This window comes from Botryllus schlosseri, chromosome 7, assembly GCF_051294905.1.
Source record: "Botryllus schlosseri isolate E-star chromosome 7, Bs_hap1, whole genome shotgun sequence".
NCBI classification, from domain to species: Eukaryota; Metazoa; Chordata; class Ascidiacea; order Stolidobranchia; family Styelidae; genus Botryllus; species Botryllus schlosseri.
Genome location: NC_137242.1, coordinates 27235778 through 27262601, shown reverse-complemented (window position 1 = coordinate 27262601; position 26824 = coordinate 27235778). Strand labels below are relative to the sequence as shown.

The 26824-nt window shown below is 41.1% G+C and overlaps 2 protein-coding genes across 2 annotated transcripts; one reads left to right on the top strand and one right to left on the bottom strand.

The window, feature by feature from the left end:
* Window positions 1-5897: 5897 nt before the first annotated feature.
* LOC145443523 (uncharacterized) lies at window positions 5898-6980 on the bottom strand. The gene has a single exon (XM_080321479.1). The coding sequence runs from the start codon at window positions 6978-6980 to the stop codon at window positions 5898-5900; it is 1083 nt and encodes a 360-aa protein (XP_080177605.1).
* On the top strand, window positions 6714-25643 carry LOC145442308 (uncharacterized). Its single transcript, XM_080320202.1, has 16 exons — window positions 6714-7684; window positions 7743-7883; window positions 13213-13352; window positions 13677-13830; window positions 15566-15752; window positions 15817-15950; window positions 17212-17431; window positions 17491-17658; window positions 18166-18375; window positions 18448-18615; window positions 19726-19889; window positions 19948-20086; window positions 20153-20250; window positions 21703-21926; window positions 23279-23461; window positions 24141-25643. Exons 1-16 carry the CDS (start codon window positions 7585-7587, stop codon window positions 25242-25244), a joined length of 3534 nt encoding a protein of 1177 aa, XP_080176328.1. The 5' UTR covers window positions 6714-7584; the 3' UTR covers window positions 25245-25643.
* The last annotated feature ends 1181 nt before the right edge of the window (window positions 25644-26824 follow it).

Below are 26824 nucleotides of genomic sequence, written 5' to 3'. Positions count from 1 at the left end.
TCGAAGAAGGAGGCACTGTATATCACTTTTGAGAGCGAGAGCCCCTTGTATATAAAATATTCCTATGCTTTGTGCACGGAAGGAATAACTAAATATACTTGTATTTAAGAGCTACAAAATTAAATCGCCAGAATATTTCTTCATCGTATCATAAAATATGATACGATATCTAGTGTTGTGATCCACAACCTCACATGAACGTTATATAATATGAGTTGCTTTGTTTGGAATATATTCATTTTAAAATTCAATGTGAGCAGATATGTGCATCCCTGTCGCAGTTGACTTACTTAGTCACACACAGCACTAAAACAAAATCCAATACCATTAATTTTCCCGTATTACCAATAGCAGATATGAATTCGGGATGTGTACATTTGGTTCGAACTACAGGGTATGAGACCGTACCCGATTGTTGTCCTAACAACCTTGATTTGACCCTGAATATACCACATACAATTGTTATGTGGTTTATTATGGTCGAGCGGTCCTCGAGCGCGAATAAATCGCGAAATATGTCCAATACTATAAAGTCCCGAAAAGACCGACTGGACTTTGACCTCCTACCAGCACTGAAACTGCTGCTACCCAAACCCTCAATCGACGGGGAGTGAGCTCATAGGGCGCCCTAAATTAGTTCGGTGAATGAACATAAATTACAAATCACGTTTCGACGACTCCCCCGCGAAAGAATACGCATAATTATAGAAAATAGAAATAGGCATTTCGGCGTCGTCCATTACCACGCCACGATGCACGAAGACATATGAAGTTCCGGCCAATATGGGACCCCGAGAAATGATACCAAAAAGATCGTCAGCGCGAAAACCATAGCCGAAGAAGATTTCCCTTATGTTGACCGTCAACTTAGATGTATTTAAATCTAATTGTCCATAGGTGCTTAAATCGCTCGTGCCGATTAATCATGTCGTCGCAATCTGCACCCCACAGGACAAATAACATCCAGCATTAGAGAAAAATTATTTGCCAGTGAAGAAATACTAATTTTGAACCGTGTGCTTACTTTATCTTAATACGTTTATGCGTTTCAATATCATTTTACTATATAGCGGACATGAGATAACAAAATAACAACATGTAATGAAGTAATTCGTACCAGGCACGCCCCCATCTGTTTTTCAAATTTCAAAGACTTGATTTTTTTCAAGTTTTAAAAATGGATCTTCAAAATTTGAAATCTGGATATAACTCACTTTGATGCCACTGCGACGATATATGCCGTTACCACTTATTTATTCATGCATTATAGAAAAATTTGGAGCCTAGGGAGACCAGGCCACACAAAATTTGCTGACTATCGAAATCACGCGACGGGGTTCTTGGGGGCTAAGGCCCAAGAAATTTGGTTTATCAGGCTATGGGTGCCTAAGACAATCGTTTTCTTAGGGGGACCGACGAAGTGCTGTTACGGCCCTCCCTCTTGCCCATTATCTTTATTACTGTCCTTACAATATGGGGCGGGGGGCGCTAGAGCACGATAATTTTTGAAAGGGGCGCCGGAGGAAAAAGGTCAAGAACCCCTGGTCTATATAACTTTTAAAATGGTATTGTATAGGCTTCTCAGATAGCCCCTTCATTGAGATATAATCCTGAAATTCCTGATCTAATTCTGGTGAACTGTCATCAATACGGTTTTCAATACGCATTTCCAGTTGAATCCTGGTATAACAAGTGGAATTGACCGCATTCCACATATTTTCTTCCACTATTAAGGTCAGTTCCAGAGTTTTATATTTTCATGATATAGATTCCTGTAACTGTAATAGCTATTCTAATAGCGTTTACATATAACTAATGCCAGAGATATTTTGTAATGCATCATATGACATATCGTTATGTATCCGACCTTAAAACCTGATAAGCGTCGTTAAACTTTTACAACATCAGGAAGAAAAGTATTGAATTTATTACTAGTTTGAATTGTAATAATATACCGAATCCACATGAACATAATACACACGGAGTAGTCACGTTGTCAGTTGTTGTTGTTTGTGGCATGCATGGTGCTTTCGACTACAAGGGTGATCTAAACCAGGCCGATATCCTGTCTTATGATTCAGAATCTGCTTCTTGGAGCACGGTCCACTTCTAGGTTTTTATAGACACCGTTAACGCGGATCATATGGGGTTGTCAGTTGCATGAAAACCATGGAACAAGACTTAACAGAAATATCGTATTGTTACATCTAGGGGTATCCGAACCTATTAGTTCTATGCGCTGTAGTGCGGATACTCTTGTAGGTACCTTGACCTCTGTCTAATTCTGAGCATCGTTTTTCAGGCCGAATAATCTTAAACCCGATTGTTCTCCCGATCACATTCCACGTGTTTTGGATCGCCAGCTGCATTTTCAACATCACCTGGCTGTTTATATGGATAAAGAATATCTGATAACTTCATTCGTGATTCTTTTACTCTTCACGCTGACCGGTTACGCCGCATGCACGCTTCTGGCAATTGCGACGGAGGAGAACAAACTTGAAATACTCAATATAATTCTAAACACACAATCATGTCATATCAATCACATTCGTTACTGCTTCATGTCTTTATCCATGGGATAGGAAATGGAACGTGATGTAATATGATCGACAGATTACTTCCTCTCTCGGCAAGTTACAATCGATACCATCTTATGCGTAATCTCGACCCAAACTTATGCAATCAGTGATGTGGATTTTGTGAGGCTTCATGTTTACCATGATAAATGTGAGAGCTGCTTTAATTCTGTTTACTTCGTCGCTAACTTGGAAATCGGTGCTATCTGGTGACGATGTAGGCTTACGTTGAAAGATAGAGCTTCGAATTAGCATCATGGTCAGTTAGGAAAGGAATTGCTTTATTTAAGACAGGGGTCACCAACACGCGGCCCGCGGGCCGCATGCGGCCCGCGAGGTCATATTTTGCGGCCCGCGACGTGATTTGAGATTTCAGAAGAAAGCTGAGAATACCATTTTGAAATGCAGTTTCAAGTATTGTTGTTGTTGTTGTTGTTGTTTCGAAATAAGCTATTCTCTTGTGCCCAATATCACTATTCGTCACTAGCTGAAACGGCTTTGGAATGGGCATATGCATTCCATCGAGGAATAATAATCTGCTGAAATGAATGGGCTGGGCATATTGCCTTGACGTGCAATGGCCAAAACACTGCCAAGATCGAGACGCCTATAAAACGGCATACGGCAGTGGTTCACTGGGGGGCGCGCCCCTCTTGTGGGGGCGTGAAAGCATCTGAAGAGGGCGCGGAGCTGCGGTCAACTGGAAAATTTTTCGCGCTCCGCGCGATTTACATCAAATTTAAATTTGGTGTATGGTCCGTGTATTTTGTGTATATCAACAGTCATAACCTTCAATGCCATCAAACTATCCGTTGGGATTGCTAGCATTCTGGTTGCATTTTGTGATATGACGATAAGGGGGGAGCGAAAGTTTTGAGTATCATTAAAGGGGGCGTGTCTAAAAATGTTTGAGAACCACTGGCTTAGGGCTTCCCCACAAGATGAAGCTTTACGTGGAGATGGTCTTTCAGCTAGTAATGTATCTCGCTAGCCCCAATATTGAGTCCTTATTCGCTGAAAAGCGTTTCCAGTATCGTGCACAGCTCAGACTTCAAAATAAAATGAAATTATTGATAATGATTTTTTGTTGTATTTGTATTCCTTTGATAAAATATTACTTCTTTTGTGGTCACTACGCCCATTGCCTAAATTAAGTAGCACGGCGTTATACTGACGTAGAGTTTCAAAACGATGGTTGCCTAGTTTATACCGATATTGAATTCATGCGGCCCGCGGCCGCTGCGAAATTTGAAAAGTGGCCCGCGACCCGTTTTGAGTTGGCGACCCCTGATTTTAAGATTTGTCTTCTATGCTGTAGTCAAAACTAGTGTATTCTACAGATTTCAGTCATCGCAAAGGGTGCGAATCATCTTTCACTGGTATTAGAGATGGTGTAATCAGTCACATAAACAATTTCAAATGGTGATATGTACCAGGGATCTAGTCAGTTCTGTATATGCTACGTTTGGAAGTGGTAATACGCTTTTTTCGCTAACAACGAAGTGAATAATACGAAATTGGTGTGAAAGTTGAAATCTGTCTTTCGTCGGTATAAATGTGACTGTACTTGACCGGCCTTGTCCAATGTCCATGCCATTATATGCTTGTCTTATCATATGTCCGCTTTTAGGGGGATTTGTCCTCTTTTCCAAATGACCACTTTTTCGCAATTCGTTGCTTGCTTATACTTGCAACAAGACATTCCTACCCTGGCTTTAACTATAGCGACTGGTACAGGCCTCGCATGATTTGCCTGCTATCTCTACTTATTCGATTGTTATGTCATACAGGCTTGAGACTGACAGCGTGAAATTGAATAACATTGAATCGGCACAATTGGCCAAGACTTGAACGGACGTAATTGATTAGCGCTAATACTAAAACAGCAGAAGATCTGTGTTAAGGCCGAGTTATCAAAAGATACTACAGGCCTGAATCACCTGAAATCGGTGCGATTATAGAACAGATTCCACAGCAGACTTCAATCGTAAAAATTGTGAATTTGTTCATCGTCACCGAGGTTGCGAATTCAATTGTTAGCGCGCGCGTGTTACTGAATTGTTGATATTGAAGCGCGAGCGAGGATTCGCTAATTAACCGATGGATTCACTGGCAAGCTTAGGCGCACTTATACCCGTTAATTCGACAACACAATCCATGTATTATGAGTGAGCATTTGCGCATTACTTAACCGTAATAAATTGATGCTGACGTGGTAAATTTGAAACAATCTGAAACCCCTCCCTTTATATTCAAACCCCTCCCTTTTTTCATCTGGCAACCCCATGAAAAAATAAAAGTCGGCGCCTATGCGTCCAAATGTCCTCTTTTTTGAGCTTTTTCTTCTTGTTTGAGGCTTTTGGCTCAAATTCGACTGATATACAATAAATCGGCAATGAAGTAACGCTCCGGCGGGTTTTTCGGGAGCTGAGCAGGAAAGCTGACCTTCTTTTAGTCAACCAACCGATAATGTGAAAGAAAAACTGCATTTCAGGAGTCGAGCTGGAAAGTTGACCTGCGGTGGGAAATTTGACCATTTACTCAGTGTACTGAAAACGTACGACCTCAACGCAAGTTTGGTTTTTATTAACTAAATGAAGACTCAAGCAACTAAACGCGGTACATAAAACACTCAATATATAGGTAGGGTAAGATGCGGGTAATCAACACAAATGCGGGTAATCAACGCAATTGGTGAGATCACGATGAAACCCAATAATCACCACAATCACCCCTCCTTAAAAATAACTCAATACACTATAAATAAATCGTTACAAATGACAATTTAAGCTACAAACAAAACAAATTAGGCCCAATCTCCGGTTGACCGGATGTCCGGATGCGAGTAGATCGACGGAGAGATACTGCAGGCATCGGACTGCCATCGACGTCGTCTGAGCGATCTACGTGAGAATCAGTGTTCGTGCGTTCTTTCTCAACTGACCGAATCGATTCTTCAACCACTTGTTCAGGCTCACGCTCCGGTATCTCCGTATCTTCCTCAGTTTCGGACTTTGAACACATTACAGGCATCAGTTGCTGCTGCTGTATCAGCGCTCCCGTCAACACTTTCATTTGTGACCATCCCATCGCCTCCGCCACTTGCTCTGCCGCTGTTGATGGTTAGATCTCCATCGCCACTGAATTAAAAAACAACTCTTTTATGCTTTTCGAATAATTTATGGCCTAGAACCAAATCACAACAAAGATCGTCGAGAACGCCGAACCGAACAGACTTATATATTCGATTTCCCAAATCCACAGGAACACAAACGAAACCGTTGACTTCGGCGGCGAATTGTCCTGAAGCGAGTTTGATCATGGTTTGCAGCCTTTCAATCCAAGCGAAGCGGCTACTTTAGAATCCATGTAATTTTCCCAAGCTCCGGAATCCAGTAAGGCACGCATTTTTGCTTTACGAATGTAAGCGGGTACAGTAGTGTTGGACAGCGAGGAACAGCCATTAGATGCAAGAATGGACGAGATTCGAGGTTCAGTGACAGACGCAGCTGTTTTCACTACTTGGGATCGACACATTTTACTGAAATGTCCTTGCTTTTGGCACTTGAAACACCTCACGTACCGAGCAGGGCATAGGGCACGGTCTAAAACGTGACTGTTACCACAAAATATACACTTCGGCGATTGACGACGGACTACCGCGACTACACTTACGTCATTATTCGAAGATGTACAATCTCTGCGAGCCACGCTATTCACATTAGCGATCTCGCTCGCATCATTATTCGCAGCAACGTGTGCGGATGAGCAATCTATGTGAGCCATGCTATTCACAGTAGCGGTGGTCTCATAGGAACGAGAGAAGCACTCTGCTTTCTCCATAGTGTCTGCAACCTGAAGCGCTTTATCCAAAGATAGTTCCTCGTGTTCCAGAAGAGGAAGACGTATATTTGCTGATCGAAATCCAGAAATGAACGCATCGCGTACAGATTCTTCCAAATGCGTTTCTGCGGTAACCGACTTGAACTCGCATTTCTTGCCCAATGTTAACAATTCTTGTGCAAATTCAGATACGCTCTCACTCGTCATTTGTTTTCTGGCCGAGAGGTTATGATGAACGTAAATAGTATTGTTCTTCTTGACATACATCTTCTTCAATTTCTCCATTGCTTCAAGGTAGTTCTCCTTATCTTCGATAAACAAAAATATCTCAGCAGACATGTATCCACCCATAATAGCGATCTTATTGATGGCGGAAAGTGCGGGTGAATCCGACCCACTCCCAGACGATGCGGAGCCGGCATTTCTTGATTGCTCGATGGCTTTAATATAGCTCTCCAACATACGCTTCCAATGGTTGAAAACCTTCTGCGAATCCACCGCACGTGGTAACACTTCCAACACTGGTACGCGGATGAGCTTCTCGTAGTGAGCAGCCATGTCTTTTACGGAAAAGACGACAACGTTTCATTTAGTTAATAAAATTGGACTGAAAACGTACTACGACCTCAACGCAAGTTTGGTTTTCATTAACTAAATGAAGACTCAAGCAACTAAACGCGATACATAAAACACTCAATATATAGGCAGGGTAAGATGCGGGTAATCAACACAAATGCGGGTAATCAACGCAATTGGTGAGATCACGAAGAAACCAAATAATCACCACACTCAGGTTTTTCCTCCGGTTTCGCAAGTCTCAAAATATTTAAAAAGTGTCCTCTTCTCAGATTTCCAAAATATGGTAACCCTAGTATACAGTCGATAGTCAAAGCTTTGCTAGTGTGACGTCATATAGGCAGGATGTGTGTTCATGTTCATACCCCATTGTAAAACCAGCTAGTAGGCGCTAAAGAATGTCCGGAATTGGTGCCACAAAAATATGGTAACCCTACTAAGCTACTATTCATAGACCATATGGAACTCTACTAATACCTGCACTGACGCCGCAACGAGCGGAATCAACAATTATTTCCGCTTCCTATTTTACACAATTGCAAATTGTCACAGATTGGAAAGTTAAGCCTCTTTACGCACGTGGAGGATGGTTATGTTGGAAGTAGATGAGCCCTATAACGGCGTTCGTATTACGGTTTTGCTGTTACTTCTTATCTCGTTCGTTCCAGATATCATAGCCTCTCCAGGTAAGATTGGATGACACCTCGAGTTGGAAATATACGGATGGAAATTATTTTGTTGAAGGTATTAGTCAGGAAAGTTGGACTCAATGGACGGCTTGCAGTGTAACCTGCGGAAGCGGATTGAGATTCAGATACAGGAAGCACGCACACTTTAATTATTTTGACGAGCAATCAAGTGCCTGCTTCATTAAGTATTGTCCAAGTAAGCTTGTCAGACGTATGTAAATAAGCCTATGTAGTCATATAAATGTATTATCTATACTCGCGAATTTCACAACTGTGGGATGAAAATAGCAAGACAATAGAAATGGCCTATGTCAAATCAGCGAGTGTCGTAATGGTGAGTCGGTGAAAATACCAAGTTTCAGGACAACGAGTGTCTAAATCAGGGGTCACCAACCTTTTTGCAACCGAGGGCTACTTTTGCGTAATGATTGAAGCGGCGGGCTACTATTTACTCCCACCGTTTACCCGCACCACACTGTATTTCCGCTTTGATATCCATAGCACTGGGCAGGACTGGACATCATGTTTCTGTTTCTATAGCAGTCAGTGGGAAGCCTGGCATTGTATGATATCAACTAGTGCGCTGTACTCTGGTATGTAACTTGACACTGCAAATCTGAGTGAGTGTTCCAGATGTGCATTGATTAAGCGTGTTTTGTGTTGTTTTTGATGAAGTTCATGTCCGAAAAGTCTGATTCACAACGATAAGTTGAACCATAGACGCTTGCAACCTTCATAGCTGCTGCGCATACACCACTGTACTTTACCGTGTCAACAAGGCACCAAACGTTTGCTGCAGACTGAGGTGGGGGTCATTTTGCAGTGTTACAATTTCAATCTCCAACTGTTCAGCATCCAGAAATGACAGAATTTCATTATATCGGACAGCAGCAACGATTACATAAAGTTAGAAACCTGGTGTACTAAACTGCTTTGAGTGTGACAGAAACAAGCTCTGTCAAAAGATGCCATACGTAATGGGTATACAGATATTCAAAATCTGCTAGTGCTTCACGGCCATCTAACTCCGAATAGTGATATTGTTTACTACTTTGGCATTGTCCTAGACGTCGAGCTATCATAACGTAACCCCCCGCCATTTCAAGAACACCGTGAATGGCATTTCGTCATGTCGCCTGTATAGGCAATGCGGCGTATCTTCAATTTCTGCCAGTTATTCTATCACATAAATCTATATATTACTAATTGTAATTGAGGATATTTTGAGTGTTTATATATGTAAGTTACATGTTAGTGTATTTGAAACAAGAATAGCTGAATCACTCAATATATATATTTAAAAGATCACAGGTAATAATCTGACGAATAGTAAATGCTGCTATTCCACCTTTTTTAGAACGGGCTCGCGGGCTACTCATCTAGTCCTCGCGGGCTACCTGGTGCCCGCGGGCACCGGGTTGGTGACCCCTGGTCTAAATCATCCCTTAACTCGACTCAAACCTATACCCAATTTAACTCGACCACAATCTAACTATCCTAACTTGGGGCAGTGGTTCTTAACCAGGCTCAATTAGCCACGCACTCAACTTACACATATGATTCGTGATGATACGCTCGTCTTGGCCATCATTCTGGATGTAATTATACGCCCATAGTAGTAGTTGAATCGTGGCTTTTGTGATGCGAACTCATATGCAGTGGCGTACGCAGGGAAGGTCGGGGTTCTAAATCGAAATCCTGTCCTTCCTATATGACATTTCTATCTCCCATATTTAATGCTCATTTGTAATTTGGCAGTTGCTGTTGACGCTGTTGCGTTTCGACCGCACAATACGGTGATGCTTTCCAAGGCGAAGCCTCGCATTTGTGAACTCAGCAGAAGTCACACAGATTTGTGTGAAAATTATATTTTAATTGTTTGTTTCTAATACTCAGTTGGTGCACAGTTCATTATGTTAGGGTTACCATACGTCCTCCTTCTTCAGGTGTTTAGAAATGTCCTCCGAGGTCGCCCAAATGTCCACCTTTTTAGCAATTCGTCCTCCTTTACAACTTATACGGCCAGGATAATGGACAGATTCGATTGAAAATGGGCATAAATGACGGTAAATAGCAATGACGGACGTTCGAACGGGAAATTCGGGGTTCGATCGAAAAAGACGACCTTTTTTTTAGTCAAGTCCACAAATTTTCCAGCAAAAACAGCAAAATCCGCTTTTTTCAGTCTTGATCAAATAACTATTCTGATTTGGTAAAGGTGTCCTTTCCAAATCCCAAAATATGGTAACCTTTATTATGTGCACCAATAATATATATAGTAATGTATTAGATGTACACTGTACAGCTATGTGTGTATTGCGGTAGATTTTATGTTGGTACGACTCGGGGAAACTTAGGGTTCCGCAATGGCTCGCATAGTAGAGTAAATGTATCCGTGGTTAGTAAAGGCTAATGATCACTGGCTTAGAGCTATGCTATATTTAAAGCCTAATTTCAATTACGTTCCATCATTACGCCTGCTGTTTTGACACACACCATTTTTAATGCATCGCCATTGTGATAATCGCTTTTTATAATCCTTTTCATCTGAATACCTTGCTATATTCACACTGGCTAATATGAATGATACCCCGCTACGACACTCGTGATTTCAAATACTTCGATATTTCGAATGGCTTATTATTTTAAAATCGCTATTTGACACATGGTATTTTGAAAACCGGTGCCTATCCCCCATCTCATACATTGTATAGGCCGTTCCAAACCAATGGTTCAAGTGGAGCCTGTAGCTTAGGCTGTCGACTGTCTGTGAATGGACTGCCAATTGGCATGGCAGTAGGTTTGAAACTAATATAGTTTCAAGTTCAAGTTTATTCATAAAATTTCATCACTTCAAAACATCACAAGACTGCAATACAATGAATGATAGGAAGATGCTGAAACGACTAGGAGTAGTCTTAAAATCAGACACCTACCTACCTTGGCCTGGGCGATGTAAAGAGGAGGCATGCACACTGAATGAAAGTAAAAGAAGATAATATAAAGTGGCAAGCGATAAAATCAGGTGACAATTGACAGAAGGCGAGATCGATATGTCAGGTCGTGGTGCGGCTGACTAGTATTCATTCAGCAGAAATTGCTTGTATTTTGACTTGAATGTGGACAAAATGGACATGCTCGACGACTGCCGGATAGCCGGCGACATACTGTTCCACACTTCAGGTCCGGCATATTTGATAGAGCGATTAGTGATTTTTTTTCCATGATAGGCATATAAGCGGCCTTATAATCGCACTTTCGAGCTTTAGTTATCCGTATTTTAAGAAATATTTTGTCTCTGGTGATTGCTGACTGTCACAAAACATTTTTGCTAAATTCGTATTAATCAAATATCAGTTCTAATGATTCGAGTCGAGTAGTGAGAGAACACTTTAAATTTTTGCGGCTGGACAATAGTTGAATAGCCCTGGCATTAGGGTTACATTTAACACAAAAATCAATTTTAAACAAACATGTTTAAAACAAAGCCCATATTTAAAACATGTTTTTATTGTTTTTTATTTTATTTTTCTTCTAGTCATGACGTCATGAATCTTTAATTGTGGCGTCACTGGGGATTGACATAGACATCAGTTGAAAATATAGGGTAAATATCGCTTCTTCAACGAAAAGGATTTCCGGTCACTGTGATAAACAGACCAAAATTGTCTTCAACCGGGACTACATCGTTATGCAGCATTACGGTCGGGTCACCATCATCAGAACAGCCATTCCGTGCCGAAAATCTATATCTACTTGCTATAACTGTTGAACGGACAACGATTTCGAGGGTTGCAGCCACTACACAACGTATAGCCTACGTCGACTATACCGGGTGCAAATCGTCCTTAGGCTAACACTACATCATTTTTCAATAGTATTTAACAACTATGCCCTAATTATACAACGTTTTGAAAAAAAAATTCACTGTTTAAATATGTTTTAAACAAAGAGTTTTGAAACACCGCTTGTTTTGAATGCAAGCCTACCTGACATAGAGCGTCATTGCCAGGCCGTGTTATTTTGGGCACATGCCAAAACTGCCAAAAATAGCTTATTTTTGGCATTTTTCGATTGTTATTTTTCGCACTTTTGGCATCGTCCTCTAAATAGATAGTTTCAGCCCCGAATTAGTCACAAAAACGCTTTATTTGGGCTAGTTTGTCAAAAGACACCACAAAATGTGCAGCATCCACGTATAATCAGTGCCAACAAACAATAAGAAGAAGAAAAAACCTAACGATTACATAGGTTAATAATATCAAACAAAACCACAAAATGTGCAGTATCCATCGGAATCGGTGCCAATAAGCAAAAAAAAGCCTAACAAACACGCTCAACAGCTGATTGTTACAGCTGTTAAATAGACTTAGATCGTTGGCACTGTAACAGTCCATCCAAACTCAGGTCAGCTAAGTTTCTCCTAAATTCATTTCTCGCCCAGCGAATCAGAGAAATATCGGCTTCAACAGTAGCCGTTGAGGGAAATAATGTTGCCAGTCATCCACAAAAGGTTTTCCTAGCTTCAAAATCTTTGGAGGGCCTAACCGGCTTCCATGCATCATGAAAAGACATCACTTCGCCATTGCCATCGATCTCCTCGCGGAAAGAATTTTCTTCCCGATCCTTTTCCAGGAGTTTCCTGTGTTATCTCTCAATACATTCTATTTAGTAGCCCGACTATCATTTCTCCTTCAGTCTACCGATATATTTTCGGAGGACTTTGGTCACTTCAGGCGGCTTTAATATTACCAACTCGCATGGAAGAGTCCTGGGAAGGTTAGCTTGTTTAAGAACATTGACGCAACAAGACTGTCTGGCAAAACGAGGCTATGCAGCTCAGAAATAGCCAGACAGTTTGTTGGGTGACAATGTCCAACTCGATCACAATGGAAAAATCGTGGTTGATTTTGGGGGTTCCAGTTCCATGAGCAGAATATAATTTATATTTTAATAATTAGCACTGCGGCAGCTTCTCATTGTTACCCGTTTCATCAAATTTAACGCTCGACAAGCCGGTCAAAACTGGTCGCAAAATTGCCTTTGGACATGACGTAAACCAAATGCAGTCAGCCGTTCAATCTCGCTGTGCCCACACCATTTAGGACACCATGCTTTCACCCCTAATGGGTGGGCAGGACCCAGATTAAGAAACCTGCCTTTCAGAAACGCTCTTCTCGCTTGTAACGCGGTCCTGTTAACACAACAACATGAACAAAATACACTATTTGGCAGGCCGTGTTATTTTTGGCATATGCCAAAAATTGCTTATTTTTGGCATTTTCAAATTTTTATTTTTGGCAGTTTTGGCATCTGGCTCCTGGAATGCCAAAAATAACACGGCCTGGTCATTGCCCTTCTATATAATAAACTTGATAATTTCGACGTCATCTGCACTCATTGCGTCATATTGCGCCTCCCTTACGTCATGCCAATATTCCATTGTGGCCAACGAACATTTTCGTCGCATTCAACTACTGCCACTCGCTTCTCTGAAAGAAGCCTTATTTTATTACACTTCGTAGGTTATCTTGGCTGGCCCCGGATCCACTTCGCGGGCAAGTTCTTGGTCGACATCAACACCGTGAATAACAACCGATGTGCCTACAACAAGGACTTCTACCCTTCTCTACAATCCGACCAAAATATAGGCGTGGCAAAAGGGGTAAACGGATATAGGCCTATCTATATAAACATGTTTATCCACCCTTAGCACTGCGCGGTGCGCGAAACACTTGGGGTTTGTCTTTTTGTTTGTGGTATTCATGGTGTATGTCGACTTACTATGGTCATTTTCGTTAGGCCAATTTTCGTCATTTATATTCAGTAGCTGCCGACTTGCAGCACAGCCCACTTCTAGGTTTTTTTATAAGACACCGCTTACATGGATGATGTAACTAAAAAGTGACGGTTCACATGGGCATATATATTAAAAACTGCATCTCTAATACTTACTAACTTGTTGGTTCAATTGAGCGTATATTTTCAGAATGGAACTCACGTGTATTACAAGAAAATCGCTGAAAGTTACAACCCCGATGGTTCGAATCACGTTTACTTTATAGACACGAATGTAACATCAATCTGCTTCGGCCCAAAACGATGCAGTCTCGAAGATCCCATAGTCGGCTTGCCTGTACGCGGTGAGAGACTGTATATAGCCATAGCTATCTAGCCATAAGATAGGTACGAAACCCGTGACTGCACACTCGGGCAAGCAAAGGGCACTCGGGCAAGTCGGATATTGTTCAGAACAGTGACGATTTCATTTTTAGGAGCAATTTAGTAGTATTTGTAGTGCTCTGAACTGATGATTCATATTGGAGGAATCAGTGGCATAAACCTCTGGTGTTGGGCTCGGATCGCAAGATATTGCTAGCTCCATCCGAGTGCGCAGTCGTGCATCGACATCATTTACGAAATGAGTGTACATTTACACTCATAAGGTGCACCATGGTAACGAGATTTGAATCTACATATTAATTCAGAATCCCCGTTATCGGGGTGTCCATCGGATCTTTCACCTGACTTGTTAGCAACTGAACTTCCTTCCATATCCTTGTGTGTTTCAATGTGGAGCTAATTTGAGTAAATCATCATTATCAAACGGCGTTTTTCTTTCTCTGTATATATTCAATCGCTGGTTCACTTATGTTGGTTACACCTCGAAAGAGACTGTGGTGTGGCGTGGGACGCAATTATAAGCGGCCCGCAAAAAGTTCCTTGAAATTTACACTATAAAATATATTTATTAATGGTTTACTGTTTACTGAAGTCAGTCGGGAACAAGTCTTTTAGTTTATGGTGAACACCGAGCATGTCTCCGTGTATGAGGAATATTATTTGAGTTGGCCTTATGAGAAAAATCATGTAGTGAATACATACACTCGGCTGCAGCGCATCTGCTAGCGCAGCAAACAAACGAGCAAGGCTATTGTATACCTTGGTATAATTCTGAGGCAGTTTTTGGCTGACTCGAGTAACCTTTCTCGTATGACTTGACTTGACTCGGCGTTTCAAAAATGTGGATTGACTCGTGACTCGGAGCACAATTTACGAGTAAATTTCGAGTCAACAAATAATCGGTATACATTGCATATGTTCGGATTGTTCGCGATACGCTGGCGTGACCTCTGAGAGTGAGCAGTCATTCAATGATTGTGCGCTTTACTGGGCCTCCGTTGTATTATCACGAATAAGAAATAAATCTATCGCAAACGAAGTGATCGGAGCTTACATATTGCGTTGCCGTAAACTAGGAGTAAAGTAATCTAATGGGAAAATATCTATCTCTATTCTATATACGAGTCATTGCGCTCGGAGCTCAATTAAACCAACCTATATTGTACGATTGAAATCGAATGCGAATGATGATATTTCTCGTCAACCATTGGCGCGGGCTTGAATTGCATCATATGGGTCTGTGGGCGGCTAGTGTATTGCATCATATCATTTTGTTTCAACTCGCTGAAATATCGTATTCTATTCTCTATTTGCGCTGATAATTATAGACTGAGGCCATACAGTCACTTACCCATAGCAGTTTAGCAGTTTTACGTATGCGTGAGTGATATACCGCAATTTTGCGTGTATAACTGCATATTCGTTCATCGATTCAACATAGATGGCGACTTAATCTGTATTCGAAACAGGTAGCAAAATGCAATTACTTTATCATTCCCCGGCCGTACTTCGAGAAGGCAACCTGACCATTAGGGTGTGAATCAGGGATATGTAGAAGTTCTAGATATCCCTGGTGTGAATACACACCCCTTTTCGCTAAGAGCGCGCACGTTTTTCGTATATGCCCGTAGGTTAGTTATCGATATATTACCGGAATAAATCTTCACCTCTGTAAAACGTTATTCATAAACACAGAGACTACACGAGGGGTGATGGTGGCGATAGACGTAGACTGGCAAGTTTCGTCTGAAATATACGGGCTTGGAGTGAGCGTACCGGGAATACTTGATGGTACATTTCAGCATTCATCGTATCACATGGTGAAGTTTGGATACAAAGGAATAACGAATGATACGTCCCCGGAATTGGGTCGATACAAAAGGTGGGGAATGAACGGGTAGCATCTATACGTGGTCGCTTTGTTCATGGTGATAATAAAATTACAGCAAACTGAGAAATGTTACGTGGTACGACAGCTATTACAAGTCTCTCTTTGGAAATGCAAAAGAATTATCGATATCGTTTACACTCGGTCCGTATTCCAAACCCTCTCTAATGGCACCGATCAGCGGAACAATCGGTAAGAAATCTTGAAGTAGGTACAAGAAGGAAGCTTTCACACCTTTCCAATGGGCGAAAATGGGTCTAACACAACAAATACTATGAAGCTATATAGAAAGGTGTATTGGTTTTTGTTTTTGTCCGTACCACCCCAAAAATACCATGAATGTGGTATAGGCATATCATATATGATATATAAACTAATGATTTATAAACCAGCAGTATTGTTCGTGAACCGCCATCAAGTCTACTGTCAATTTTTTGTTTGGTATTCATAGTGTGTTAACATCTGTGTTCATTCGACACCAAGCCGGTGATATATATATGGTATCCGGTCTGGTTACTTATATTGTACGGATAAAGTTCGCTTTTTGTAAGACACCTCTTATGCGGATTGGATAGCGATGCGCAATCTGTATCTTAACTCCTAAGTGTGCCGTGCTATAAGTCGGAAGCTCAGGAACCATAGAGAAAAGATATCAGCCCGGTGTAACATAACAGATGACCATTGATATCGCGACACCATAAACACAAAATAGAACTAGCATTAAAGCGAATTGGCTTGTACACTTATGTAAGTTTTGGTACTCTATTGCATGTTTCATGAGTACACAGTTGGTGGCTGCCTCCTACAAGCTCATACGAAACCAAATTACAATAGTGGTGATAAAAATATTGTTAATTTCAAAAATTCATCGCTCACCTGTTAAATCGATAGGTTGACTAAAAACATTCCCTGCAAACTTTGACTCAATTCCTCCAATAGAATCCAAAGGGAACCAAATAGAAATTTTGGTCATATTTGGACATGACTATAAATCGTGTTCCATGCATGCCTGAAGGGAGAGTGATGCTTTTTACACGCGTTTCCACCTTGACACGGGCGTGTGATATGGCTCGCATTAAGACAACGCTAATAAATAGAACATTCATGATTCGCCGGAAATTAGTCAGCTTCATTGAAATAACCTCGTTAGAACTATATGGAGATATAATTTGCAAAAAAATACCTTCTACACTGAAATTACCGACCATGAAAGGAAATATAGTGACAGACGGCTAAAAGATAGGTCGATATATTTCTCAAGTGATATTTAAGTCACTGAGTTTTAGACGATTTATAAGGGACCCTATGAAATTCAGAAAAAAAAAGTATTTTGTAGACGCCTCCTGTACATTACATGCCCCACGCTATAACATTCCCGAAAACTCGCTTGATACGGAAAAGTCTTATTGACATAGTGCCATCAACTCCACAACGTTCACATTATTCGAATCAGGTATCACATCTGCTGACGACCCGGCCATGATCACGACGGGTAGAATATTTCAACTGAGCGATATGACGACGTCTAAAAAACTCGACTCGGCACCGTTCTATATACACGAGAAATCGAAAGTGATGTCCGTTGACTTCTCGATGTCAATTCCGAGAACTCCAAATGGAGTAATAAAGTCAAAAGAATTGGGACAATTAGATTTGGCGATCATGCCACGCGCGTAAGAGACTCGACTCCAACATGTGTTCAAATGAAATGAAATAGTTTTCATCTGGACAGAGACGGCGAGTGGATGAAGATAACTGGGGGAGGCAAAGTTTCAAACCGGATCCGATCATCAAGGCATTGGTATCGAGTCTTCGGAGGCGTGGTCGATATTGACATATCGGAAATTAATTCCTCTATTATAAAGTTGATGCTAAAATCTCGCATCGGGATTATAAATGAGTAAATCATAAAGTTTTTTAGATCAGGGGTTCCCAACCTTTTTTTAAACAGTGTCCCTCTATGTAAAATCTGAACAATCAATGGCTCCCATATTTTCTTCAGATTTCTAAACAATGCAGAAACGTAATTTCATTTGAAGATGGATTTATACAGTTACCGTTAGTTAGAATGATACCATGATATAAATACAGCACACTATAAACATGATGATAAATTAATTAGTTGTTATAAATTCAGTTAATGTGATACTTGCTTTTGCTCGGACAATGTCCTTATTGCTGCTTTGATGATGGAGGTAGGAAATTAAACTCAAGATCAAGTAAATTGATGCCGTACTCGTATCTTTCATTAATTTTTAATTCAATCATTTGCTATAGTGACATGGTTATGATAATTTCTTTCCAAATTTGCTCATGCCCCCCTGAAAACGGATCCATGGTCCCCAGGTTGCCAACCTCATGTCTACTTGATACTATTACATGGTGGTCAATCGTAAATATTTTCTAGAAAAGGAGAGATATACCTAGCCGAGTTTCCGTTCGGAATCAACTACAACTTCATGAATGCCGCTCTGATACGACTGAACGTAGGTGAAGCGTATTTGAATCACGTATTTGTGTCCTCCTACGGAAAGCCGGTCAAAAACGCTCAAGTAAATTTATATTTGATCGACGGGGTATTAGCGAATAACATATGTTCGCTGCCAGCTTGCAATAGGTACGTTTCTGAAACATGACTAACGGCTATACGCGCAGTGTCATATAGTATCTGGAAACTTAATCTTTGCAGGTCCATGGGAGTGCCTACATCTTCGCTGTCGTTATCTACGGATACAAACATCGTACTGACGAATAGATCCGGTGTGACCCCGGTTGTCATATCTGCGATATCTGACCCCGGTAATGTGAGAGGATGTGGGATCGATGGACAAGTGTATCCGTTCAAGATATTTATCAGGTCTGCTTGAGGATTATTTCTGTTTTTACAACCAGTGATTGATATGCGGTGATATTCTTATGTTCGTGTACTTGAACTAGGCTTTTAAGAAAATGCCGAAGGTGCTATTCGAAAAGGAACATAAACCACTATTGATAAGACGGAGGTCGATTATGAGGTAATCGATACGATTTACCGCACGCGTCGTCGTATGTAACGTTAGATCCGTATAGCCATAAGCCTGCAGTTAAAACGCGAAGACAATAATGCTTCACGCAGCTATACTCGACTCAGGGATATGTCTGACTCGACTATGCATACATGCGCGAGTTGTAGCCGCCTGTATATTTTCCCAATGGATTGTAGCAAACAATAGCAAGAGATTAGTTGTAAAGAAGTTGCATGGAGTCAAATTGTTTCGGACTTACTTTGGCGACAAATGTCTCGTTGCGGTTTAACGGCACATACAGTGCATCAAATTTATTCAATTGCAAGTTAGTATGGTACCTGCTGGAAGGTAGGCAATATCTTACCGTAATCAATGAAATGAAGTCTGAATAAGTATAGGGATGGTCAAAACCGAGTACCCGAGTGATTCTATTCTGAATAGAGTATCTTCGAGTATCAGTGATTGTAACGACATAACAGTATGAATGACGTGGGAAATTCCACATATGTGGGCATACCTTTTAGGAGACCACAAGTAAATAATGTCAGCGATACATCACATTAAAGATAGTTCGGTATTTTCCGACCAGAACTTCATTCCACTATGTGACAGTGCTGTGGATTGATCACGACTTCACAGAAATACAATTTCTACTAACGTGTGTAGTTTTGTACAACTTATTGTGTTGGAAGACTGTAGATCGTGATACGACCAATCGGGGTTTCAAAGCTTCAACGGAAGGAAATGGCATCGAAACTATAATTATGGTTGATAAATTACCTCTTTCTGGACAGGACTGGACAGAATCATGACAATTAATATTCGGTTCGAATTCAAATCATTGCGACTAGTCCTAGATATCAGCGGGCCGAAGTACAGTCACAGAGACCGCAAATTCATGCTAAATGATGCATTTTCCTGCTAGGCTTCTGCCTTTTTCTTCATTGCGTGACTGTATAAAGGTACAAACATGGCAACCGAACGTGGACGTATTCTGAGGGACCACAGTTGTCGCATGGCACGGTTCGGTATTCGGCGGATCACGAAACGAATCGGTTTTCTACAGCAGTTCGCATTTTCAGCTCCGTTCCAGAGAAACAGTGTCCAACTTGGAATGACGTCAGAGGTACATATGCCACGAAAGACAAAAGGAATTGATCTTCTATAACTCCAACATGCCGCAGACATATTTTTACCGTATTACAACCTTTATCCGGTTATGTGGAAATACGGCATTATCGATCTCCACTCGTATGGCGATATCAAGAAACGTTCCAAAATGCTGTACGACTCCATGTTTAATACTGAATTTACAAGTGCCAGGTGAAACAAAAATCTTGGTTCTGGAGTTTTGTTTGTAGGAGACACTGATTTAAATCTATTTTGCAGGTACATGCCAACGAGCAGAGAGCTCTCGGCTGGCAAAAGATCAATGATCAAAAACTGGATCAAATGCGGCATGCGTAAAACACCACCTCGCGCTACGAGTACGTTATGTTTGACATTGCTGAACTATTGGTATACTGTGTGGTACATTCCACTGCGTCTACTTCGTGGTAAACTCCAGAATGTATGATTAAGTAAGGCCTGCTGAATATAGGTAGTGTTTTGCAGCAGCATATGGAGATATAGAACAAAAGCGGGGCGTAAAATACAATATTATAATATATTGTAATACAAAATAATATAATATAATATAAGTCGTTATGCATACATAGAGTCATTAAAATTGCACAGAGCTGGTGTAAATGTGCGTTTGCTTGAATTCGACTTTGACAGCATGCTTGCTTTTCTCTTTCAAGGCATGAAAAACGTGTTCCACTTTTAGAACTAGTATTTATGTTTCATTTTCAATTCCCAGTATCATATACTTTGAGTTATACTTAATATCAGTTCTTTTGTATGGATACCATACATGTTGAGGTATAAAAGCAAGTGTAGTAATGCCTTTAATTTCCGGAAATGAAGCTACACAATTTGGGATTTTTACGGTCCACCATATTTTTTATTAACGTTTACTAATCGCACAAAGTGTTTACGCCGTATCCTTTACGACTTCTCCGTATTGCTCTTCGACTAAACTACGGACCTTATAATGGGATGGCGCCATACCATGCTATTTTCTAAAACGTGCTGTTCGAGAAGATAGGATAAGTATCGAATTTCCATATCAATCCTATCATTTTCATCCCATGATGTGGACGAATGCTTGTGCTATGGAAAATTGGATACCTCCTGGTATGCATCAATGTGAATCAAGCTCGTCACCTTTCGCATAGCTCAATTTGCAACTTTATACAATCTATGTGAACAAATTAGGATCGTTTTCACAACTACTTACTTACTTGAGTACTTTTAAAGTCAGAAAATTCTACTTCTACTTCAAGTAGTTTTAGGTAGCTTATGGAAGAAGTACTTCTACTCGTACTTGAGTAGATTTTTTGGTCGCTACTTCTACTTCTACTTGAGTAGCTTTCTTGACTACTTTGACCACCTCTGGTCGGAATTGATATTTTAGTCATTGAAATCCCAAATTTCGCGTACAGACTAATCAAATTTTGGTTTTGGTAATTTCTATTCTGATAATATAACTAATTTCGAGAATAACCCCGCGGGCCACTCGAAACCTTCTTGTTGGCCACGGGTTGACCACCCCTGATCTAGCACGTATTATAATGGATGGTATTTGCATAATTCAAATATGGTGACAAGAATAACTGTTAATCTGTTTCCTTCAGTCAGTCTCAACCGATCCTATCATATTAAAGTAGATTAACATCAACTGAACTAAAATTAATGTATCTTCTGTCAATGTCTTGTCTTGAACAGCATGCCACGCATGACGCATCAACCCTACTATAGATGCAAGTCGTACAGTATACTTCGCATCATTTTATTATTGTAAGTAGTGTGCAGCCGTCTAAACTTAACTTTTCCAGATCACCAATGCTCTATCCCTACCCTGAAGAAAGGTATCGAGGAGGTAAGGCGTTTGCTACAGCACGCTGTCATCCTCGAGCTCTCAACGATCCCGATCTACATGACCGCCTGGTTCAGTCTCAAGACTGAATTTGGGAGGAATCAGGAGATTGCAGATGTCTTGAAAACAGTTTTCGTTGAGGAAATGCTTCATATGGCGCTCGCTGTGAATGTTCTGAACTCGGTAATTCATAAACCCTACTTTAGCGAGTAGTATATCCTGAAAAATATTCATCGAAGTTACAATAGGGCATCCTCTGATGGGGGGATGCCAGTAAAACTGCACTCGAACCACTGCAAAAAATACAACGTAAGGTACTCCGTATCATGGCTAGGGCCCCGAAAGGGCCTGGTTGTCCATCTAACAAGTCGCTGCTGAAGAGATTCGGTGTCTAAACATAGAAAATACGAGGAAACTAGAAATCGCCAAGTTTATGTATCAGTTCCACTGCGGTCATTGCCCCGAATATTTCGATCACTTCTTTACCTTGGAATCAAAAGCTCACAAGTACAACACACGCGCGTCCACGTCGTCCAAATATCATATGATCGACCGAAAATATCATCGCTCTATCAAATATGCTGGACTTTACGTGTTGACTAGTATCCCGCCGGCCATCTGACAGTCGACGAGCATGTCCACATTCATGTCGAAATGCAAGAAATTACTACTAATTAATTACTAGCCCGTCCTTATAAATATCGGACCACGACCTGACCTATCGATCTCGCCTTCCATGACATGCAACCCCATTTTTTGTGGCTTGCTTTTTCTATACCATCTTCTTTTACTTTTCATTCAGTGTACATGCCTCCTCTTTACATAGCACAGGCCAAAGTGGGTGTCTTACTCCTAAGACTACTCCAAGTCGTTTTGACACCTTCCTATCTTTGCATTGTATCGCATTTTTTGTGCTGTATTGAACTGATAAAATTGCTAACAAGCCGAATATTATATAATTTGAAGATATTCTTGGAGGTATAGAACTTCAATATATAAAATTGACTATTATATTCATACTGAAATAAACCCGAATATTTTCACTTGTCAGGGGTAATCTTCAGAAACTAGCAGATAACTGAAAAATATTGCAAATCAGCAATATTATCCCCACGTATGACATCACCGACATGACAATTCGAATAATCGGGCTGAAGAGATCGCTTAAGCTCAGTGCACTTTTATGAATGGTGCACGAACTCTTTCTGTGGGTACAAACTATGTTGACGTATTTTGATAAAGGTTAGCTCCAAGGCACACAAATGAGAGTGTGAATTTCAATTCTCTACTACAGTTGCTGGCGGTTACCTCTGACGAGAGTCAGCCGAGAATACTCCTATCTCCAACGAGAGGAGACGTAATAGATTGTAGATTTTGTAGCGCATTTTTCTTGACTATGTGAAAACCTGACTCGATGCGGTGGACTCTCGACTTATTGTACCCCAGCTGTTAAAGCGAGGCGAACGTTTTTCTGCCAGTTCTTCTTCACGCCGTCATATCATGCCAGTGACTTCAAATATCATTATGTCATTTAGATCGGCGGATCAGTACAACTAATTGACGGAACGAAACTACCGCTGTATCCGACAATACTTGACACCGGACACGGATATCAAATTCTGCCAGACGTGGAGGTGGCTCTAACGCCTTTTTCAATGGGGCTGGTGGATCAGATCTTCTCGCGCATCGAAAGCCCGTCAGATCATAAAACGAAGCAGGTGACATTTTTTTCGCTTACATCTCTCATCTTTTAAAACGCTGCATCATCAATGGAACTGGAACTACTCACTTTTCAAGACTCACAACCAATGTTCCCTCTAATTTTTGACGAGACTGCGCACACTCCCCAACTCACTGCGCAGATCCTTGTACAACAGTGCGTAACGACTAAAAACAAGGTCATCACTTCGGATTTTTTGTGCACAACTTGGATTTTCTATGCGCAGAGACCATCTCAGCACTGCGCATTTGCGCAGGTGCGCAGCTTAGAGGGAACATTGCTCACAACTAGAACTAGAAATAGAATCGCCGACATTAAAAAATCCGCAACTAACCAACTAAAATACAGGTAACTAATAACTGATAATACGAATTATAGCTAACACTATCGAAATCAAAATAGGCATTTCTAAAAGAAGGGGTTGCGAGTTTGAAATGGGAGAGTTTCGACCCCTACAGCTCACCTCTGGCTATATCACTATTGGTAGTAATGACTCTGAGATAGCAATGACTGCAAGAACATAACACAACAGAACACCGGCATCACGATTCATTCCAAACAACGTCACGTGTTTTCTAGTTGTTCTATTACAAATGTTTTGCACAACTCAAACTCGAACTACTTACAGAACTAGTAGTTTGGTAGTTTGTATACATGTCTGTGCTTCCTTTTCGCAGGTTACACGTCAGCTGGGAGCAATTTGGAAGCATCTGTATGCAGCTAACGCCAGTTCAATTGCCAAAAATATGAGGAAATTACTGAGGGAAGTCGGCATGACTAATACAACCGCCAACACCTCTCATAACGCAAAACAGAGTATACAAGAAGATTGGAAATCTTTGATACAAAACGCCAACCGACTGATCGACGGACTGACAGAAACAGACACGAAATCGGTCGGCGGATTGTATTCTGCGATTTCCCTAAAACTGATCAGTCTCGAAGCTTGTGCGAAAGTGACGGACAACGGGACTATATTCCAAGGCAACGAATCGTACCAGTTCAATATGTCGCATTGGTATCAAAGAAGCTACGACTCCATACATAATATCATGGATTCCGGCGAAGTTTTACGTTCCAGCACTTCTACATTTGGAAGTTTGAAAGGTGCAAAGCAAACGATCGCGCAGCCCCTGTTCAAAGTCACAGATCTAAAGTCAGCGTTAGAGGCAATCGTGGAGATTATTTACCAAGGAGAAGGTGGTTCGGAGTGCTCTCCCTTTGTACCAGAAAGTGGAACATACGACAGTTTATGGGGCCGAGATCACGGGCATGAGCTGTCACATTATTACAGGTTTCGCGAGATAGTTCACGGCCGACGTCTTAGCTTGACGCAATACTCAAATGCAACCAATTACGATTGCATTGACAAATCTACACTATCATCGTGCTCTACACCAGCTAACCACCGGTATTGCTACTCTGGCGACGTAATACCATTCTACCGAGACGGTGTGTGGCCGATTCGAATCAACCCAAAAGAAGCTGACTACGTTGAAGGATCAAGAGTACGATTACTAAACAAGCAGTTCAACTTAATCTACACCAGATTGTTGTTTTGTATGGAGAAGTCGTTCACCGGCAGGCCGAATTCGATGAAAGAATGCATGACTATCATGTACGACCTCACGATAGCAGGAAAACGACTGGTGCAAACTCCCGTTTTAAATCATGATAACACTAGAAGTGAGTATACTGGGACACCGACGTGGCAGTTGATAAGAGATGAGTGGAACAGAGCCGGTTTCACATTGATAGACACGCCTCCGGGTTCCTTCTGAATGCAATGTGTCGTTGGTGGGGCTGGACGAAATATCGAGTACCTGCGTGGTTTCTATTCTGAATCGAGTATATTATAGGCTTCTATAGTCGTTTCGAGTATTTCTCATTTTAACGCTATAAAAGTTCGAATTCAATTATCTACCTCTTATTGCAGTAAAGTTTGTGGTATTCGTGGTGTTTTTCGACTGTAATGGTCATTCACACCAATCTGGTGCTTGCGACCCATTTCTAGGTGTTTTTAAGACACCTCCCATGCCAGGAGCGGGCAATTATTTTTCTCCACGGCCAAATGAGAAGTAGAAAATACGTTGACGGGCCGAGTGAAATTTTAACTATATTCTGCAGCGTATTTTAATTTCAGTTCTAAATTACGTAGTTAATAAATGCTGCTCAGTGAATGTGTTGATGTTAGGTATTGATAAAGTGACAGTTAATTAAAAAATATCTATTTCTCGTCATGATTCTAAACAATGTTGAACATGATACCTTTTCAACTCTCTTTAAACTCGTATCCACGTTCTACTATTAAGACACTAAAACAATGGTTCTCACACCTCCCGTTATGATAATGAAAAATTTCGCGCCCTCTTATCATGGTATCACAAAATATCAAAAAGAGCAGCCTGGATGCTAGCAATTCCAACTGATAGGTTGATGCTATATGGAAAGTGATGGCTGTTGATGAGATAATTCTGAAATATCGAAGTCGGAAAATATACAGAGCAATAACGAAAAGCTGAGGGGGGGGGGGGGGTAAATCACGCACAGCGCGAACAAATTTTTCATTTAACCTCGGTTTCACGCTCCCTTCGGATGCTTTCACGTCCTTGGTTCCAGAACCACAGCACTAAAATGTATTTGGGATAGCAGGCCTACAAAGCTTATTGTCTTGGTAGCTGTCTTTCGAGCAAGGGTGCAGTTTAAATAGCTATGATGTGGAGCGAAGCTTGCAGTTTTTCTGAAATTAGCCTTCCCTTGACTGAGTTTTTGTCATAAGACCTACTTTAATTATAATCCTAAATCTCGGCGACATGCTCGGCACAAACTAAAAGGTTTACCTCTGAGTCCAGTATACAAATATTTAGGGCTCTAAACCGAGCGAGATAGTGTAATGGTTATGCGTCCGGCTTCTCGATCGTGGGTTCGATCCCCGGCCGGATCATACCAAAGACTCGAAAATTGATATCTGCAGCTATTCTGCTAGGCGCTCAGCAATCGCTGATAACATGGAGGAGAAAAAAACACGGTGACGCAGACTAGATGACCTCATGGCCGTATCGCAACTCCGTCGTCAAAGCATCTCGATGGTGCAGGCGAAAAAGAATATCATATATCTCCCTCTCTCTGTCTCTCTCTTCTTTGAATTTCAGCTTTCGGCTTCCTTTTTTGACATGGATGATAGATATGATGAGTCATATAGTAATCGCGACAGTGACTGACTTGTTTTACGAATTAGGAATTCGGAACATATCGCGTGATAATTTGAAACACATAACGTATAATGCGTAATGTACGTTACGTAATGCGTAACAAAGAAGGTTTGAACTTTGCCCAAGTCTGTCCTATGCGGCCCTTGAAT

What these genes read in the sequence shown, in the direction of transcription:
- LOC145443523 (XM_080321479.1), bottom strand. Translation starts at nt 6,980, where the DNA reads ATGGCTGCTCACTACGAGAAGCTCATCCGCGTACCAGTGTTGGAAGTG.
- LOC145442308 (XM_080320202.1), top strand. Translation starts at nt 7,585, where the DNA reads ATGGTTATGTTGGAAGTAGATGAGCCCTATAACGGCGTTCGTATTACG. An exon ending in AGATATCATAGCCTCTCCAG is followed by an intron (nt 7,685 to 7,742) that starts GTAAGATTGGAT and finishes ATTTTGTTGAAG; the next exon opens with GTATTAGTCAGGAAAGTTGG. An exon ending in TTGGCGATCATGCCACGCGC is followed by an intron (nt 17,432 to 17,490) that starts GTAAGAGACTCG and finishes TCATCTGGACAG; the next exon opens with AGACGGCGAGTGGATGAAGA.